We start from the raw sequence: 16,407 nt of genomic DNA, 5'->3' as shown, positions 1-16,407 counted from the left end.
GAGGGCAAGGCCCCGTATCTTTATTTCGTGGGCCGGGGAGGTGTCTTTGTCGACCAATGCCTCTCAATCATGAATGGAGCCACCGTGGACAGAAGGCGTCTACCCCAGAGTGCCAGGTGCTGGGGACAACAAGCAAAGAAGCTAAGAACGTAGGCAGCTGCCGTACAGAGTCGATCCTTTCTTGGACCATCTAGCTCAGGGCTGCCAGCTTTGACTGGCAGCAGCAGCAGCAGCTCCCTACGCTTTCAGACCATGGTCCCTCCTTCCCGGCCACACCTGCGGAAGGATTAAACCAGAGCACATTTGCCAGTCTTCAAGGCCCGAAAATATGGTTTGTTGTTTTACCTTAATAATCTGAAAGCTATAACTGTATGAGAATTTACATTTTTTGCCACCTCCACTAACCGCTCAATGATGGGGGTACAGGTACAGGAGCCTAACCAGAACAAGAGAGTTGGCAACCCTCTGCTCAGCCTCTGAAACAGGGAGCGATGGGTGTGGTATTTGTTTCTCCCAGCCTCATTTCATTCCAAAAAATCTTCATTTCTTTAACCCCAGTGTGGCTCGTCCTTATTGAGGAAAAGGCACTCTGCTTATGCTCCAGAGCTGGTCCTGACATGGGGATGAAAGGCAACACCCCCCCCCCCCCCCCACACACAGACACTTAAAATACTGGTAGGCTATGGGTTGCCCTTGGTAGTCTGCAGCTTTGTGGCACTCCTGCTTTAACGAAGGAGGGGGTGTTAATGGAGGGGGGGAATGAATTAGTAATAGCCCCCCCCCGCATACACACACACACCTTAACCTGTACATGGCCCTCATGTGTGTGGGTGGAGACGAGATCCTCAGAGCTCCCGCCCTGAAATTACTGTGCTTATTTTTAGACCGCTCTGAGTGGGGACTCAAGGCCGCAATTATGGCTTGCCGGCTGTCGTCAGGGATGCAGCAGCGGCCTCTTGCGACCCACATCTTGGAGACACGCGAGCGCAGGGGGAAAACATGAACTTTAAGTGGTGCTACGGAAAACCAAGCACCGGACATAATGTTCTTCTTTGCCAGGAGGCGCCGGGAGAAACATTAGCCGCTTCCTGTGCGCAGGGCTGGAGCTTGCTAAGTGAGGAGGCCTCCCCTCCTCCGTGGGACAGGGAGGGGCTCCTCTCCAGGCTGGGGGGCAGCCGTGGGCTCAAGTGAATCGCCCTGCTTTGCGCCCCCCTCCCCGTGCCACTGAGAGAGGCCTGGCACGAATCCAAGGACAGGAAAAGTTGTGAGCCGCCCAGGTTCTGCCTGGCTTCTGCCTCCATGGATGGACCTGCCCTCCTCCAGCCCAGACAGCTAAAGCGAAGCATCAGGACAGGGCAAGTGGGAAGCACTGTGGGCGTTGTTTCCTTGCACACCGCCCAGAGCTGTGAGTTTTGGGTAGGGTGTATGCTTATGCAGAACAAAACGCAAAACCAAACCCTAGCGCCACACTGACCCCCCTATTCCCACCCTCTCAAGCCATGCAGATTTCCTGGCTTCCCTTCCAGGCAGGGTGCCCTGGAGATGCCGGCCCCTTTCTGGAGGCGCCAGGCCCATTCGGGCCAGGGTGTGTGTGTGTGTGTGCTGGCAACCCTACCAGGGAGCACACAGAGAGGAATTCCATTTTTTAAAAAAACAAGAACAATGCAAACCATTTTTTTTTTTTAAAGCAGAGCCCCAGTGCCCTGCGTCCGTGACTCTCGCCTCTGGAGTGGCTCTGTGCACTCCCTCCCTTGCCTGCCTCTAGGAAGCCACGTGACTTCCCTCCTCTGCCAGCTGACGCTCACATGACTGGCTGGAGGCCACCGGCTGAGGCACACATGACCGCCCCCCCACCGCCACCCCAGGAGAAAAGGGGAGCCCCGCCACCGGTTGCCATGGAAATGCACTCTGCAGCTTACCTGCGCTGCTGCTGCTGCTGCTGCCTCCCCCTCTTCCTCTTCCTTCTGCTGCAGGGGCTGGCGTGGGGGGCACCCGGAGGTGAGGCCAGAGGAGTGGGGGGGCTCAGACCTGCCCTTAATTTGGAGCCACCCCAAAGGAGAGAGGGAGGGGCTGCTTGGAGGGGAGCCCTCTGCACATGCTCAGAGGTGCCCTGGAGCAGCCCCCCCCCCCGCTGCACGGCCAGGCGGCTCGGATGCCAGGGTCAGACTGGGTGCAAGACCCCCACCCAGCCACGCAGCTCAGCGCTGGGTGCTCCAAGGCCAATGCACTCCCCTCCCAGTTTCTCCCCGCCTTGTCTCTCTCTCACGGGGTTGCCCTGTGGGTAAAAAGAAGCGTGTGTACGCCCAATTAATTAACCAAGTCAGGCACACGGAGCTTCCTAATTAGCTGCCTCAAGTGTGCTCAATGGGGCTTTTCGGGCAGTCCCTCTGAGCATGTGCCGAGTGTCAGTTGCATTGGGCAAATCCGTCTGAATGTGTGGCATCCAATATCCAGTATCGTATTGCAGCATGGGTTCTGCCCTCTTGTATTGCATCGTATATATATCTTAATTATCTCACATATATGAGAGAACTGGTCAACTCCTTGCCACTTTAAATCCAGCTCCATGCAAGTCGTAACTCACTTGGCTTCTTTTCCAGCTTACAGGACGCCCCAGCCTGACTTCCGGGAGAAGTATTTCAACCAGTGGCTGGACCACTTCAACTACGAGAGCTACGGCAACCAGACCTTCCCCCAGAGGTATCTCATCTCAGGTAAGCCCTGTGCTGTGTGCTGTGTGCTCACCACCATCCCCGTCCCCTCAGATCGCTGTGGCCACAGTTAGAACACCAGAAGGGCCCGGCTGGATCAGGCCCGAGGCAGCCCACCTAGTCCAGCATCCTGTTTCCCACAGTGGCCCACCAGATGCCTCTGGGGAGCCCGCAACCAGGAGATGTTGAAGGCATGCCCCCTCTAGGGACGAGCCGAAATACTATTCGGCGCCCGAATCGTGGGCACGACCCCTTTTAAAAACGAGGGCTACTCAGCCCCTTTAAAGCAGAGGGGAGCAGGTCCGTACCTGCTCCTCCTCCAATCACCACCATGGCTGTCATCCCGGTGCGCCCCCCAACGATGCCTGCATGCCAGCTGCCCCTGCACAACGCCGGCATGCACACGGCCTCCGCCATTCACACCGCTAGAAACGGTTCCGTGCACACCCCTAGAAGCGAGTCAGTGACCTCTTCTGGTGCTCTGAGCAAGTTTTGTCACACTTCATGCAGCATCACAACAAACAAACAGTCTTGTTTGCAATAACCTCCATACACAACATCCCTTCACAACATACATACACAAATAACTATCCTCACGGAAGACTAAATGCTTCTTTTCTTGAGCTGTTTATTTATTTTTAATGACTCAGAACCCATACAGCAGGATTTTAAAAACCCAGGAAATTATAACAAGCATTATACCACTGAGAGCCGAACATCTGAACACTGAATCTCTTATTTTGAACCATGTAGTGCAGCAGGAAAATGCTTGACTAACAAGCAGAAGGTTGCCAGTTCGAATCCCCGCTGGTGTGTTTCCCAGACTATGGGAAACTCCTCTATCGGGCAGCAGCGATCTAGGAAGGTGCTGAAAGGCATCATCTCACACTGCGCGGGAGGAGTCAATGGTCAACCCCTCCTGTATGCTACCAAAGACAACCAACTGCAGGGCTCTGTGGGCACCAGGAGTCGAAATCGACTTGTCAGCTCACTTTACCACTCTTGAAGTTCAGGGGATCCTTTCAGGTTTCAAGGCAACCAAGAGATTGTGAATTCACATCGGGCTTGCTTCACTGGGGGACGGGAGAGTGGGGTCCAAACGCAAGTGTAATTTAGCTCCCTGCGTCTGCCCGTCCGGTTTGCTGGCATCCTTGGCTTCTGAACCGCCTTGACTGCAAGCCCCAAGAGGTCTTTACCAGCTGCCTCTGCTTGGTTGCCTCACGTGCTGTTGACGACTGTCTTGTGCAGATAAATTCTGGCAGAAGGGAGTCGGCCCCATCTTTTTCTACACCGGGAACGAAGGGGACATCTGGGCCTTTGCACTGAATTCCGGCTTCATCCTTGAGCTGGCCCAACAGCAGGGAGCCCTGCTGGTCTTTGCCGAGCACGTGAGTGTTTCCCGCCCCGCCCCCCAAGGTTTTGCAGGCAGGACGGGTGGGAGGGGGCTGGTTCCACCCCTGCCCAAGGTGTGCTGCACTCACAGGTGTTTCACTGGTGCTGGGGGCATCCTTTTGTTCTCCTCCTGCAACCCTCTCCCAGAGGTATTACGGGAAGTCGCTTCCGTTCGGGGCAGCGTCGCTGCAGCGCGGGAATGCCGGCCTGCTGAGCGTGGAGCAAGCCCTGGCCGACTACGCGGTGCTCCTTGGAGAGCTGAAGAGGCAGTATGGAGCCAACGATGCCCCCGTCATTGCTTTTGGAGGCAGGTGAGAACTCTCGGGGTTTCTCCTTCCCTTCTCGGCTAGGGTAGAGAATGTCTTGGCTCCCTTGGGGATGGTCAGCACCCACAAATTCAGGCCAAAGACGGGAGGGGGCCGAGACCCCCTTCCCTCTGAAGTTCTAAGAACATAGGAAGCTGCCTCCTGCTGAGTCTGACCCTTGGTCCAGCAAGCTCAGTCTTGTCTACCCTGGCCGGCAGCAGCTTCTCCAAGGTTTCAGGCAGGCATCTCTCCCAGCCCCACCAGGAGATGCTGCCAGGGAGGGAACCTGGGACCTTCTGCGTGCCAAGCAGGGGCTCTTCCACGGAGCTACGGCCCCGTCCCCTGTGTACGTCCTGCACACCGTTTCTCCTTCGCAGTTATGGGGGGATGCTCAGCGCCTACATGAGACTGAAGTACCCCAACGTGGTGGCCGGAGCACTGGCCGCCAGCGCCCCTGTGCTGTCTGTGGCCGGGATGGGAGACTCCAGCCAGTTCTTCCGGGACGTCACGGCTGTAAGTGGAGGCTGCTTTGGCCGAGTCGGCTCCCTCCTTCCAGACCAGAGCCGAACAGCTTTGGCCCTTCAGCTCTCGTGGGACTGTGACTCCCATCTACCCTGGCGATTGGCCACTGTGGCTGAGGATGATGGGAACTGTAGTCCAACAGCAGCCGGGGGGCAGGCGGGGGGGCTGTTCTAGGCAAAGCCTGCAACTCCCCGAATCCCCTCCATTAAAAATAAAAACCGGCCTGCTTCACACAACCTTTCAGCCTAGGTTTAATGTGGGCGATCGACATTAACTTGCTTGTGTGAACCCACACCAAGGCGGGCATCTCAGATTCCTCAACCCACTTTGGCGTGGGTCCACCACACCAGTGTTGCCGCTAACAGAAAACCCCAGATGTTGTTGACTACAACTCCCAGCATCCTCAGCCCAAGCCCACTGCGGCTAGGGATTCTGGGAGCTGTCGTCAACAACATCTGGGTTTCCCTCTTACAGGGCCCACACCGTCACACGAATGCTGGTAGCCCACATTAAACCGAGATCCAAGCTTTTGCGTGGACCAGGCTAATAATGTATATGGATTGGTGCCGTGGTGTGAGAGTCCCTGTCCGACCTCCTTCCTGCATTTGCCCGAGTCAATCGGAGGGCTTTTGTCTCTCTCCCCGCCTAGGATTTCCAGCACTGCAGGCCACAGTGTGCTGAGGCCGTTCAGGAGGCCTTCCGGCAAATCAAAGACCTGTACCTGACCGGAGGTAAAGTGAGCTCGTCTGGCCGGGAAGAAAGCAGCCTCTTGAGGGCGGAGGTTGCAGCTGTGTGGTCCTGGAGCAGTTGCAATATTGGTTCACCGTTCCAGGAGAAAGGAGAGCAGCCACCGGGGCCCCCTCTGGCGTTTGCAGACCCGCTCGTAGGAAAAGGCGAACGCCAAACAGGGCCAGACTTGGAGAGGCTTTTGGGCACTCGCATGCACAAAAGAATCCTTCTCGGTCTCTGTCTCTGCCTGCAGCGTACGAGCAAATCAGCAGTGAAATGTCGACTTGCGAGAAGCTCTCGGCCCGGGAAGACGTCTACCAGCTGTTTGAATTCGCCCGGAACGCTTTCACCATGCTGGCCATGATGGACTACCCTTACAAGACCGACTTCATGGGCCACTTTCCAGCAAACCCTGTGAAGGTGAGTGCTGTTGAGATCAGAAACATCCATTCGGCAGAGGGAGGGGGCCGTCGCTTGGCACACAGGAGGTCCCCAGTTCAGTCCGTGGCAGCATCTTCAGGCAGGGCTGGGAGCGTAGTTCAAGCAGTTTGAAAACCTCGGAGAGTCACTGCCAGTCAGTGAAGACAGTACTGAGTGAGATGGACCAAGGGCCGGACTCAGTAGGAAGCAGCTTCCTATGTTCCTAGGCGGATAAAACTGAGAAGTGGCTTTCGGATTCTCTTTGTCTGTCTGGAAACCTAACACTGTGTGTATGTGTGTGTGTTTGCCAATTCAGGTTGGCTGCGAGCTGATTCTGGCCGAAAAGCAACGGATCAGGGGTCTGGCAGCTCTCAGCGGTGAGTGAGAATCCAGACTTCCTTCCAGAGCTGAAGTGAAGTTGCCCAGCTCTGGCCCTCCAGCTGTTTGGGGACTACAGCTCCCATCATCCCCAGCCTCAGTGGCCAATAGCCAGGGATTATGGGAGTTGTAGGCCAACATATGCAGGAGGACCCAAGTGGAGCAGCCTTGCCCTAGAGTCTGTTGGGTCTGGTTTGGGGGAGGAAGGTTAAGTCGATTTGGAAACGCAAAAATGCGGGCTGTTCATATGACTGTTATCGGGGTGTGTGTGTGTGCTCCCCGTTTTTGGTTGTGTGCTAGCGAAGGCCTAGCTAGGACGGGGGAAGTACGAGTCAGAAACAGCAGCTGGGCAAGGCGACTTTTCTTCCTACCTCGTTCGAGTGCTGGGCAGGGCGGCCTCATCCGTCCCATCTCCCGTCTCACAGACTCCCCCGTTCCTCGGTTTTCGCTAGCGCGTGGTATCAAAAATCGGGCGTGCTCACAGCTCCTGAAGCTGGCCTGGCCTCATTAACGGCCGTGTGAACAGCCCAAGGAGAGGAAAACCCTGCTCAGCCCCCATTCACTTCAGCAGGGCTTGTGCTGAGCACTTCCCGAAGGATTTGACCCCACCTCGCCCGCCGTTCCTAAGAGGGCGGGCTGAGGATTGTGCTTGTTGGTGACAAACAGGGTGAGGGTGGACGTCTTCTTGCCGGTGGCCGGAGCCTCCACTGGCTTCTGCTGCGGCTTGGCCAAAATCCGCCTTGACAGCCGGATGGAGCAGCAGCTGTGGTCCACCAGGGCTTTCGGCAGGGCGCCCACCTTCTGCCAGGCCTTCCCGCTGGGGCTGCAGATAAAGACGCCGTCCTCTTTCTCTCGGCGCCGCAGAGACCCGCCTCCGGTGATGTACAGCTGCTGCTGGTGCACGGCGAGGCCGAACTGGCAGCGGTCAAAGGGAGACGGCGTGAGGACTGTCCACTGGTCGGCCGCCGGGCAGTAGGCCTCCGTCTCGTTCACGGGAACCCAGTCCTCCGCCTGGAAAGAACCCAAAGAGGCCCTGAACACCCAAGCCCCCGTGAAGGCAGCGGAGCTTACAACGAGGAAACCCGGAAGCACTGTGCTGAATGCGAGGGGGCAGGATGCTGGCAACCCCACACTTTGGCCGGCAACACTTCAGTGCTCGGGGGGTTTATCGGAAGGCTCTAGTAGGGATTCAGTACAGCAGCTGCTGCAGAAAATCACGTGCAAAATTGGCCCACGGGGGAAAGGGAGCCTTACTGGGGTAGCCACAGAAACCACGCAGGAGCGAAATCCTGCTCCTGAGTTCCTCCTGCTCTTTGGAGAACTACGGAGAGGGCAGTTGATTTCCCTTGAGGGGAAGGAAGAGCGGACAGAGACCACCCACGCCTGCTCGCCCTCTTCCCATCTTCAGATGGCCCACCTCCAGCCCGTCGCCTCAAACCCGACGTACGTGGTTCAGAGCCCTTCCTCCCACGCAGAAGAGTCTGTCCCCGACCGTGGCCATCCCGTGGTCGCACCGGGCAAAGGTCATCGGCCGGTTCTTGATCCAGCAACGCAGGCGGGAGAGGTAGCTGTACGCGTCGCGTAAGGTTCTGCTGGCGGTGAAGCCCCCTAGCGGGGAAGAGTGAAGAAAAGGACGCGTCTGTCTCAAGTCGCCTCTGCTGAGTGGAGGCAGCCCTCCTCTGTGGTTCTTTGGGGCCACACAGAGGTCTTTCCCCCACCGTACTCCTTGGGAGTCAAGGGTGCAGAAGTGGGCAGCCAAGAGGATCAGGGGCCTGGAGCACCTTCCTGACGAGGCCAGGCGACGAGCACAGCATCGGGGGCTTTTCAGTTGAGCAAAAAGGTGACCAAGCGGGGACATGAAAGAGGTCTATAAAAAGTAGGCATGCTGCGGAGGGAAAGAAAAAACCTGCTGCCTCTCTCACATCACTAGAAGCAGGGGGTCATCCCATTGCCAGCAAATTTAGGACTGGCAAAAGGGAGTCCTTTTTCACACCGTGCCTCATTCGTCTGCGGAATTCTCTACCACCGGGACGGCTTCCAGCTCGGATGGCCTTAAGCAGGGCTTAGATGTATTCTCCATGATTTTCTCTATCAGTGGCTACTAGTCAGATGGCTAGAGACTGCCTCCGAGCTCAGAGGCAGGTGGCCTCCAAATCCCAGTGGCAGGGAAGCTGTGGCAGGGGAGGGGGCACGCCCCCACTTCTCACCCGTGGGCTTCTCAGAGGCCTCTGGTGGGCTTCCACTGTGGCGTACAGGGTGCTGGACTGGAGAGGCCTTGGGCCTGATCCAGCAGGGCGCTGATATTCTTGTGCAGACTGAAGTAAGCCTGCCACGCCTGCCGCAACATGAAGACATCTCCCCGAACTTAAAGCTGGTGGCATCTACGGTGCTCTGCATCCCAGAGGGGAAGGATGGACAGCCCGCCCCCCCACCGACGTCTGCACAGCACCCCGGCAAGTCAGCGGCCGCCTCTCACCTGACACGTAGAAGATCCCCTTGTGGGTGGCCCCGGCGTGGTCGGCCACGGGCACCGGGAAGGACACGATGGGCCGCCACTCGTTCTCGGCGGGCTGGTACTCCTCGGCGGCAGCGCTGAGCGCCCCCAGCAGGGCTCCTCCCCCCACGGCCACGAGGCGGTCGTTCAGCACGCCCGCGTGGAAGCGGGTCCTCCGCTCCAGCATGCTGGCCACCTGCAGCCACGTGTCGTGGCGGGGGTCGAGTCGGAACACCTGGGGAGCCGGAAGAGGGAACAGGGGGAGGAGGGAGCTGGAGGCCCGTGACTTCTAGGGACCCAAGGAGGCTGCTGGAAACGCCTCCACGCCTCCTGAAGACACACAACACTTTCGGTGGGGGGGAAGGACCAAGTCGAAATAAATACCTAACCCGGGGGCAGCTCAGTTGGCAGGCCGTTCTGCTCCATTAGGGCCCAAGGAAGCTTCCTTCTACCCCATCGCTGGTCCATCTAGCTCGGGACTGTCTCCTGCGTAGACTGGCGGCGGCTTCTCCAAGTGGAAGAAGAGAGCTGGCCTTGTGGTTGCCAGCATGCATGGCCTCCTTTGGCTAAGCAGGGCCCATCCTGGTGGCATTTGAATGGGGGACTACATGTGTGAGCACTGGAAGATCTTCCCCCAAGGGTCTGACTCGGTAGAAGGCAACTTCCTAGGTTCCTAGGAGTCTCTCCCAGCCCTCTCTTGGAGATGCTGCCAGGGAGGAAACTTGGGACCTTCTGGATGCAAGCAAGCAGACGCTCTTCCCAGAGTGGTCCCATCCCCTAAGGGGAACATCTCACAGTGCTCACACATCCAGATGCAAACCAGGGAGGACCCTGCTTCGCAGAGGGGACCATCCACGCTTGGGACCACCAGTCCAGCTCTCCTCCCTCCTGTTTATGCCACCTCTGTCCAACACGCTTGGCCTCCGTTCAGCTACAATCTGCCCCTACAGCCTTTGCCTGCACGCGCCCCGTTCCCTCTTGGAAAGAGAGATTCCCCAAGTCACCAGCACTGAGGGTGGAGGGGCTTAGGCTAAGAAACAGGACTCCGTGTGCCGCTAGAAGACGGAGGCTCCCAAACAGCAGCGTGGCCAGACGGCGCCAATTTAAAAAAAAGAAGAAGGAGAATGTTTGGGCATTCAGAAGAGTAACCAAGACGACGTGACTCAGCTCTTGTGGACATTGCAATGTGAACGAGGCCCATCCGAGCGAGAGGTTTGCTTTGTGGGAGTGAGCACGGATCGCCTCCCTTGCTTTGCATTGGGACGGGTGACTCCATGGGAGCACGGCAAGCTATTCCCCCGTCGGGGATGGGGCTGTAGCTCAGTGGCAGAGCTTCTGCTTGGCATGCAGGACTCAAGGCCCCAGGTTCAACCCCAGGGAGTGCTGGGAGAGACTCCTGCCTGGAACCCGGGAGAGCTGCTGCCAGCCAGTGTAGGCAATACGGCGCTAGATGGACTCATGGCCTGACTCAGTAGAAGAAGGCAGCTTCCTACAGGGACGGGGCCATCGCTCCGTGGAAGAGCATCTTCTTTGCCTGCAGCAGGTCCCAGAAGGCCGAGTCCCTGGCAGCATCTCCAGGGCAGGGTGGGAGAGACTCCTGACTAAAGCTTTGGGGAGCTGCTGCCAGTCCGTGCAGACAGTATGGACTGCAAATGGACTGCGGATTTAGCTCAGCGTAAGGCCGTTTCCTAGGCTCCCGTGTACGTTCTGGGGACCCAGCTGCGGGCAGATTCTCTCCCGACGAAATCTCTGCACTTACCTTGTTCGACGGACATTGCCCCGTGGGGTCGAACCTGTCCTGGCCCCCCATCACAAAGAGGAAGTCGTGGATCACAGCCACGCAGTGGTTGTACAGCGGGCCCGGGAGGTCCCCCAGCTTCTCCCACGAACGGCTGCTCTGGTCGGCAGCCCAAATGTCGGCACAGACCACGTTGTCCGCCGTCCGGCCGCCGAGAACCAGCAATGTGTCGGCACCGGCACGGACCTGCGTCCGCTCGCTCTGGAGGGCCGGCTGTGCGTAGAGCCGGGCGTGATAGTCCAGGGCCTCCTGGAAGTACTGCCGGCAAGCGGGCTCCATCTCCGTGGGGGCCATTTCCCGGCCGAATTCCTGCAGCTCCTGCGAGGGAACCAGAGGGAGCCGGAGCCGCCGCAAGATCTCCGCCGCGTCTTTCCCGCGGGTGGGGTCATGGCGCAGCCAGCGGACAGCCGCCCGGAAGAGTTCCAGCTCGCTCGGGGCCTCGGCGCCCGCCCCCTCGAGGATCTCGCACAGAGTCTCCCTGTCCAGCCCCCTCAGCCGCGGGAGATCTGCCAGGATCTCCCCGCAGTGCCGGCCGACACAGCGCCTGGCTTTCTGCCTCAGCTCCTCCGGGCCGAGCCTCTTGGCGATGCGGAGGACCTCCAGGCAGGTGCGGCCGTCCAACGCCTCCTCCAGGAACTGGAAGCACAGCCGGACCACCTCGCGCACCAACAGCGCCTCGGCCGCCGCCAAGGTCTCCTCGACGGTCCGGAGGGTCAGCTCCAGCCTGTTGGAGTAGACGAAAGCCAGCACGTTGCGGAGGCCCCCGGCAGTGACGCCGGCCAGCTGGAGGGGGGCGTCTGGGCCCGCGCCCGCCCCGCTGAAGCGCATCTTGCAGTAGCTGCTGGCCGAAGCCAGAACGGCCTTGTGCGCCGGGAAGGAGAGGCCCCCCGCCTCCAGCGTGACGTCGCAAAGGGCGTTCTGGGAGCGCAGGTGCTGGAGACCCTGCAGGAGCTTGGCCAGGTAAGTGTCCGAGGAGAGACAGCGCCCCTCTGCCCCGGCGTGCCCAGCGAGAGACATCCCTCCGGCAGCCACAGAAGGAGAAGCCACAAGGAAGGGCCCCTCCTCTCTCCCGCAGGCCTCCGGACCGGCTGGCTCGCGCTCTTCCCAGCCTGCTCCTTCCCGGACCTGGTGCCACGGCTGGACTCCTGTTCCCCCCACCCCAGCCCGGAGTGTTTTCTTTCTGGGCTACTAGGAGAGCCAGTCAGCTGACCTGCCATTTCCAAGGCACCGGCACGGGCTTTGTCAGTCCCGCCAGGGCCGGCCTGTACACAAAGGTGCCGTCTCTGCTCAGCTTGCCGGTCACGCCTGAAGGGGTGGCCCCCAGCGGATCGGGCGCGTGCCCGGGCTTGCCCTCGGCTCTGCAGGAGGCAGGATATGCCACACAAGCCCTGCTTACAGGCCAGCCGGAACGCGGCAGCAAGGCTGGGTGGCCCCCCAAGGCTGTAAGAGAGAGAGACTCACACACACACACACACACCCGCAGCCCTCTTTCTCCAGCTGGCCAGCGACATCCAGGAACCCAAAGGTGGGCTGCCGTGTTTCCTGTATCCGAGATTCCCAGATGGGGACTACAACTCCCATCACTCAGTGCACACTGAGCCCCTTAGGGCAAAGGCTCCCAAGCTGGGTCCCTGGCTGTGGCTGGACTACAACTCCCAAGGCCATGGTGTGGGTGGGTTTGATGGGAGTTGTAGTCCAACAACAGCCAGGGGCCCAGAGTTGGGAACCCTTGCTCTAAGGCGCTTGGGGCAGAGGGTGATGGGAGTTGTATTCTTAACATCTGGGACCCAAGGTGGGGAGGAGTGGTCCTTGTAACAGGGATTCCCAGATGTTGTTGACTACAACGCCCATCCTCCCCAGCTCCAATGGCCTTTGGCGGGGGATGATGGGGTTGTAGTCAACAACACTTGGGAACCCCTGGTTTCAAAGACCTAAACGGCACCCTGCCACTTTCACCTTATCCGCTGCTTTACATCCTGCTCCCTTTCTGCAACCCCTCACGAGAGGCAGGAGCGAAACCGAACCCAACCTGGCCTCCTTTCCTCCCCTCTGCAGGCTTGGTCTACAACTCCACGGGGAAAGCGCCGTGTTTCGACATCTACAAGCAGTACCACAAATGTGCCGACCCCACCGGCTGCGGGACGGGCTCGGATGCCCAGGCCTGGGACTATCAGGTGCGTCCGGGGTCGGGTGGCCACCGAATCGGGGTGCCTAATCGGCATGTTGCGCCAATGGGCTTGGAAATAGTTTTTGGGCAGAAGAGTGACTGCTTGTGTGGCTCCGTAACTCTGCTTCTACAAGGGCTAGAGCTTAGCTTTTTTTTAAACTGAAAGCTGAAATCCGGGCGAATCTGGGTGGGCGGCTTAAAATCCAGGTGAAACCCGGAATCCCCGGGGGCATGGCTACTCTCGTCCGGGGACAGTGGCGCTGAATGGTCTGAATGCACATCCCCCTCGCTGGATCATAGCCAAACGGCAGATCAGCCGCCAGCCTGCTTTCCCCCAAGGAATGGCCGGGGTGCTCAGCGTGCAAGCCCAGTGGCCCCCCTGCCAGCAAGGCACTGGCTTCCTTGGTCTGGTCTGAAGGCTGCTGTGAGCCGCAGGGAGGTGCCTGGAGGGAGGTGAGGGCTGCAAACTCCCCCCCCACACTGCTCCGAAGCCCTGCCCCTTCTGAGCCCAGGGAGTCTATTTCAGCCACAGAAGGGACTAGGCACCGAGAAAGAGCATCGCTGGGCTTTCCCGGGTGTCCGGGGTCAAAGCTCTGCAGCCGCACGGTTACTGGACGGAACTGTGGTCCTTGCAGCATTGGGGGGCATTCGGCCTGCAGCCCACACATGATTTGAAGTATCAGGCGAGTTTCTGTGGGGTGGGAGTTTAACAAGCTGACACAGCTGTAAAGACCTCTCACCAGTTCTTGCCCCTGCCCCATCCACCTCAGATGTTCGGGGCATCCGGAAGAGGGCTGGACGATCTGGGCGGGAGAGGGGGGCAGTGGTCTGACCGGGTATGGGCCCTCTCCCCAAGTTTCAGCTTCAGTGCTGCTGCGAATGCCAGTTCATTCACTCCATGGGGCCACCACAGCTAAGACCCTGCCTTTTGGTTCCAGGCCTGCACCGAGATCAACTTGACATTCGACAGCACCAACGTGACGGACATGTTTCCAGAGATCCTCTTCCCAGAGGCAGCCAGAGAAGAGTACTGCTTTGGCAAGTGGGGAGTCCGCCCCCGACCATCGTGGCTCCGGACCAGCTTCTGGGGCAGTGGTGAGCTTCCTCTTCATTCAGCCTTTCTTGGCCAGAGGCGTCCGCTGCCAGAAGTCTCCAAGCCAGACCCAGTCTTCTGGGATCTTCTGCACGGCAGCAACCATCCCCTAAGGGGGAGGAGTATCTTACGGCCCTCTCACACAGTCTCCCTTCCAGATGCAAACCAAGGCAGGCCCTGTTTAGCAACAGGGACCATTCATGCTGGCTACCACAAGACCAGCTCGCCTCTTGGAGCCGTCCAGCCCTCTCCTCCCTGGCAAGTGCACCAAATCACAACCACAGCCCACGGTGAAACGGTCACAGCTCTTGCCAAAGATGAGCTGAGGAAGAGAAGTCCCAGCTACCAACGGAGGGAACACAGCCCAGTGCTTATAGGGGCGCGGCTGGGACTCCATGGCAGAGGCCCTGCCTTGCGTGCAGGAGGTCCCAGTTTCACTCCCTGGCAGCATCGCCCGACGGGGTTGGGGGAGACTCTAGTGTAAGGCAGTTCCATAGATTCATCCAAGCCGACTTTCTTCCCTAACGGATGTTCCCTCTGACGTCCTCAGAGCTGGCCACTGCAAGCAACATCATCTTCTCCAACGGAGACCTGGACCCCTGGGCTGGAGGCGGAGTAAGTGCGTGGGACGGAAGGAGCGCTCCTTCCCCAGACACGGCCCCCGGGACCTTTCCTCACCCGTGGGCTTGAGGGCTGGGCTGCTCGGCTCGGCTCCGAACCGTCTCGACTCCCAGGTGTTGTCGTTTCAGATTAGGAAGAACCTGAGCTCCTCGTTGATCGCCATCACCATCGAGGGAGGGGCTCATCACCTCGATCTCCGGTACACAACCTAGAAATAAGCACATCAGGGGTGGTCGCCAAGATGCAGTGGATGTGGTTGCCCAAAGGGCTGAGAAGCGAATCCTCCAAGCCCCAGCCAGGGAGGATTGTTTTGCCCTCAGACATGGACTCCATTGATGCTGGAGTTGCAGACACAGCCTTCTCCAGCTTCTGTTATTAGTCCTTTAAGGGCTGGTTCTTCCTGCACCCAACGAGGTGTGGGATTTGTGGGTGTTCATAGAGAAATGGAGATCTCATGCAGCCATCTTGCTCCTAATGTGGCAAAAGGGTGCCCTCCTGTGGCCACTTTGTGCATGGCTAGACTACATGAATGGGAAAGGGCAATGCATTTTCCTGGTCTAGCAAAAGGGTGCCCGCCCTCCTGTGGCCAATTTGCACACTGCGGCTAGGTTACATAAATGGCAAAAGGCAGTGCATTTTCATAGTGTGGCAAAGGGTGCCCTCCTGAGACCACTTTGTGCACTGCAGCAAACTGAGGCTAGGCTATATGAATGGGAAAGGCTCTGACTGGCAGTGGCAGCCGCTCTCCAGGGTCTCAGACAAGGCTCTTTATGTCCCTCTACCTGAGAAGCTGCCAGGGATTAAACTTGGGACCTTCTGCATGTATTCAATCCCTCCCTGGAAGCATGAATGCCTGACGACTGCATCCCCCTTGGTCTTCCCACAGGGGGTCCAACCCGGCTGACCCGCCCTCCGTCCGAGAGGCTCGCAGGCAGGAGGCAACCATCATCCACGGCTGGGTGAAACCGGCACAGGGTAACCGAGCCCGGGAGGAGGCAACACACCACCACGATCCAGCCCACCTCTAACCCGAGTCACCAGTGCCAGGTGGCGGTGGTGCCACAATCAGCTCAAAGGCCTGCTGGTTGCCGGGAAGCCGTGACGTGTCCTTCGGAGGCAGCAGAACCCGGCTGCCGTGGGAGTGACGCTGTGTTGCCGCCCCAGGGTGGGGAGAAGGGGAATAAAAACTGCACCAGTTCCTCGGGAGCTCCGATCTGCCCGCCTCGTGTGCATTTCTTCAGCGCTGGAGAAGGGGAACAACTCCCTGCCTGGGCCATGTGGAGGGTCCCCCGTGACTCTGCTTCAGCAGCCAAATCCGCATCCCTGGGAAGCCAAGGCGACAGGAACTGCTCTTGCCCATGGCCGGCTTGGAAATGACCTGAGAGCCTGCCCCATCTCAAGGGCTTAGGGCAGGGAACGGCAGGCCCGTTCTTCTCCCCCATCGCCCCCACCCACCCACCCAAAGGCCGGCCTGAATAAAGACACCCTGGAAGAGACGGGCTCGAGTCTGGGCTAGTTTCCATGATGGGGGACCAGAACGTTTGAGGCTATGGGTCAGCTCCCGAGAACACCTCCCTGCATGCCCTTGAGGGCTGAACTTTTCCCACGCAGTGCTGAAGGTCTAGGGCTCACTGCCAGGGCATTTAAGAATGTAAGAAAAGCCCCGCTGGATCAGGCCCAAGGCCCATCCAGCCCTGCACCAACTGGGTGCCTCTGGGAGACCCGGGGGCGGGGGGGGGAGAGGGCGACAGCCTTCTGTTGGTGTTCCCAAGCCTCT

General features: G+C 58.9%; 3 protein-coding genes across 6 annotated transcripts in view; 1 reads left to right on the top strand and 2 right to left on the bottom strand.

Moving 5' to 3' along the window:
* Window positions 1-28: 28 nt before the first annotated feature.
* Window positions 29-11,783, bottom strand: LOC128338837 (kelch-like protein 13). Of its 3 annotated transcripts, none has more exons than XM_053281882.1 (4): window positions 10,711-11,783; window positions 8,934-9,186; window positions 7,905-8,065; window positions 6,060-7,468 (listed from the first exon to the last, which is right to left on the bottom strand). In XM_053281882.1, the coding sequence occupies exons 1-4, from the start codon at window positions 11,764-11,766 to the stop codon at window positions 7,022-7,024; spliced, it is 1,917 nt and encodes a 638-aa protein (XP_053137857.1). In that variant the 5' UTR covers window positions 11,767-11,783; the 3' UTR covers window positions 6,060-7,021. The 3 variants fall into 3 exon arrangements, with proteins under 3 accessions (XP_053137860.1, XP_053137857.1, XP_053137859.1); XM_053281884.1 differs by lacking the exon at window positions 6,060-7,468 and adding an exon at window positions 8,181-8,342 and having other exon boundaries at window positions 8,005-8,065; XM_053281885.1 differs by lacking the exons at window positions 6,060-7,468; window positions 7,905-8,065 and adding an exon at window positions 29-119.
* Window positions 1,109-15,843, top strand: DPP7 (dipeptidyl peptidase 7). 2 transcript variants are annotated; one of them, XM_053281886.1, is made up of 13 exons: window positions 1,812-1,998; window positions 2,601-2,714; window positions 3,960-4,099; window positions 4,251-4,414; window positions 4,786-4,921; window positions 5,580-5,661; window positions 5,913-6,079; window positions 6,396-6,456; window positions 12,805-12,923; window positions 13,855-14,011; window positions 14,560-14,624; window positions 14,759-14,829; window positions 15,517-15,843. In XM_053281886.1, exons 1-13 carry the CDS (start codon window positions 1,839-1,841, stop codon window positions 15,656-15,658), a joined length of 1,578 nt encoding a protein of 525 aa, XP_053137861.1. In that variant the 5' UTR covers window positions 1,812-1,838; the 3' UTR covers window positions 15,659-15,843. The 2 variants fall into 2 exon arrangements, with proteins under 2 accessions (XP_053137862.1, XP_053137861.1); XM_053281887.1 differs by lacking the exons at window positions 1,812-1,998; window positions 4,786-4,921 and adding an exon at window positions 1,109-1,405 and having other exon boundaries at window positions 3,960-4,414.
* Window positions 14,674-16,407, bottom strand: part of MAN1B1 (mannosidase alpha class 1B member 1) — an 18,015-nt gene continuing 16,281 nt past the window's right edge. Inside the window, exon 14 of the mRNA XM_053281879.1 lies at window positions 14,674-14,838. Within this exon, the coding sequence (XP_053137854.1) occupies window positions 14,793-14,838 (46 nt within the window). The 3' untranslated portion in view covers window positions 14,674-14,792. The remainder of the gene's footprint in view (window positions 14,839-16,407) is intronic.

The sequence above is a fragment of the Hemicordylus capensis genome, chromosome 17 (assembly GCF_027244095.1).
Source record: "Hemicordylus capensis ecotype Gifberg chromosome 17, rHemCap1.1.pri, whole genome shotgun sequence".
Lineage (NCBI taxonomy): Eukaryota > Metazoa > Chordata > Lepidosauria > Squamata > Cordylidae > Hemicordylus > Hemicordylus capensis.
This window is presented reverse-complemented; position numbering and strand designations above follow the sequence as displayed.

Bases quoted from the DNA above. Each gene is read 5' to 3' on its own strand.
- DPP7 (XM_053281886.1), top strand. From the start codon at position 1,839: ATGACCGCCCCCCCACCGCCACCCCAGGAGAAAAGGGGAGCCCCGCCA. The intron at 1,999-2,600 runs GTGAGGCCAGAG...CTTCTTTTCCAG, and splicing joins GGCGTGGGGGGCACCCGGAG to CTTACAGGACGCCCCAGCCT. The intron at 14,625-14,758 runs GTAAGTGCGTGG...TTGTCGTTTCAG, and splicing joins ACCCCTGGGCTGGAGGCGGA to ATTAGGAAGAACCTGAGCTC.
- LOC128338837 (XM_053281882.1), bottom strand. From the start codon at position 11,766: ATGTCTCTCGCTGGGCACGCCGGGGCAGAGGGGCGCTGTCTCTCCTCG. The intron at 9,187-10,710 runs GTAAGTGCAGAG...CCGGCTCCCCAG, and splicing joins GGCAATGTCCGTCGAACAAG to GTGTTCCGACTCGACCCCCG. The intron at 8,066-8,933 runs GTGAGAGGCGGC...CTTCCCCGCTAG, and splicing joins GGGGATCTTCTACGTGTCAG to GGGGCTTCACCGCCAGCAGA.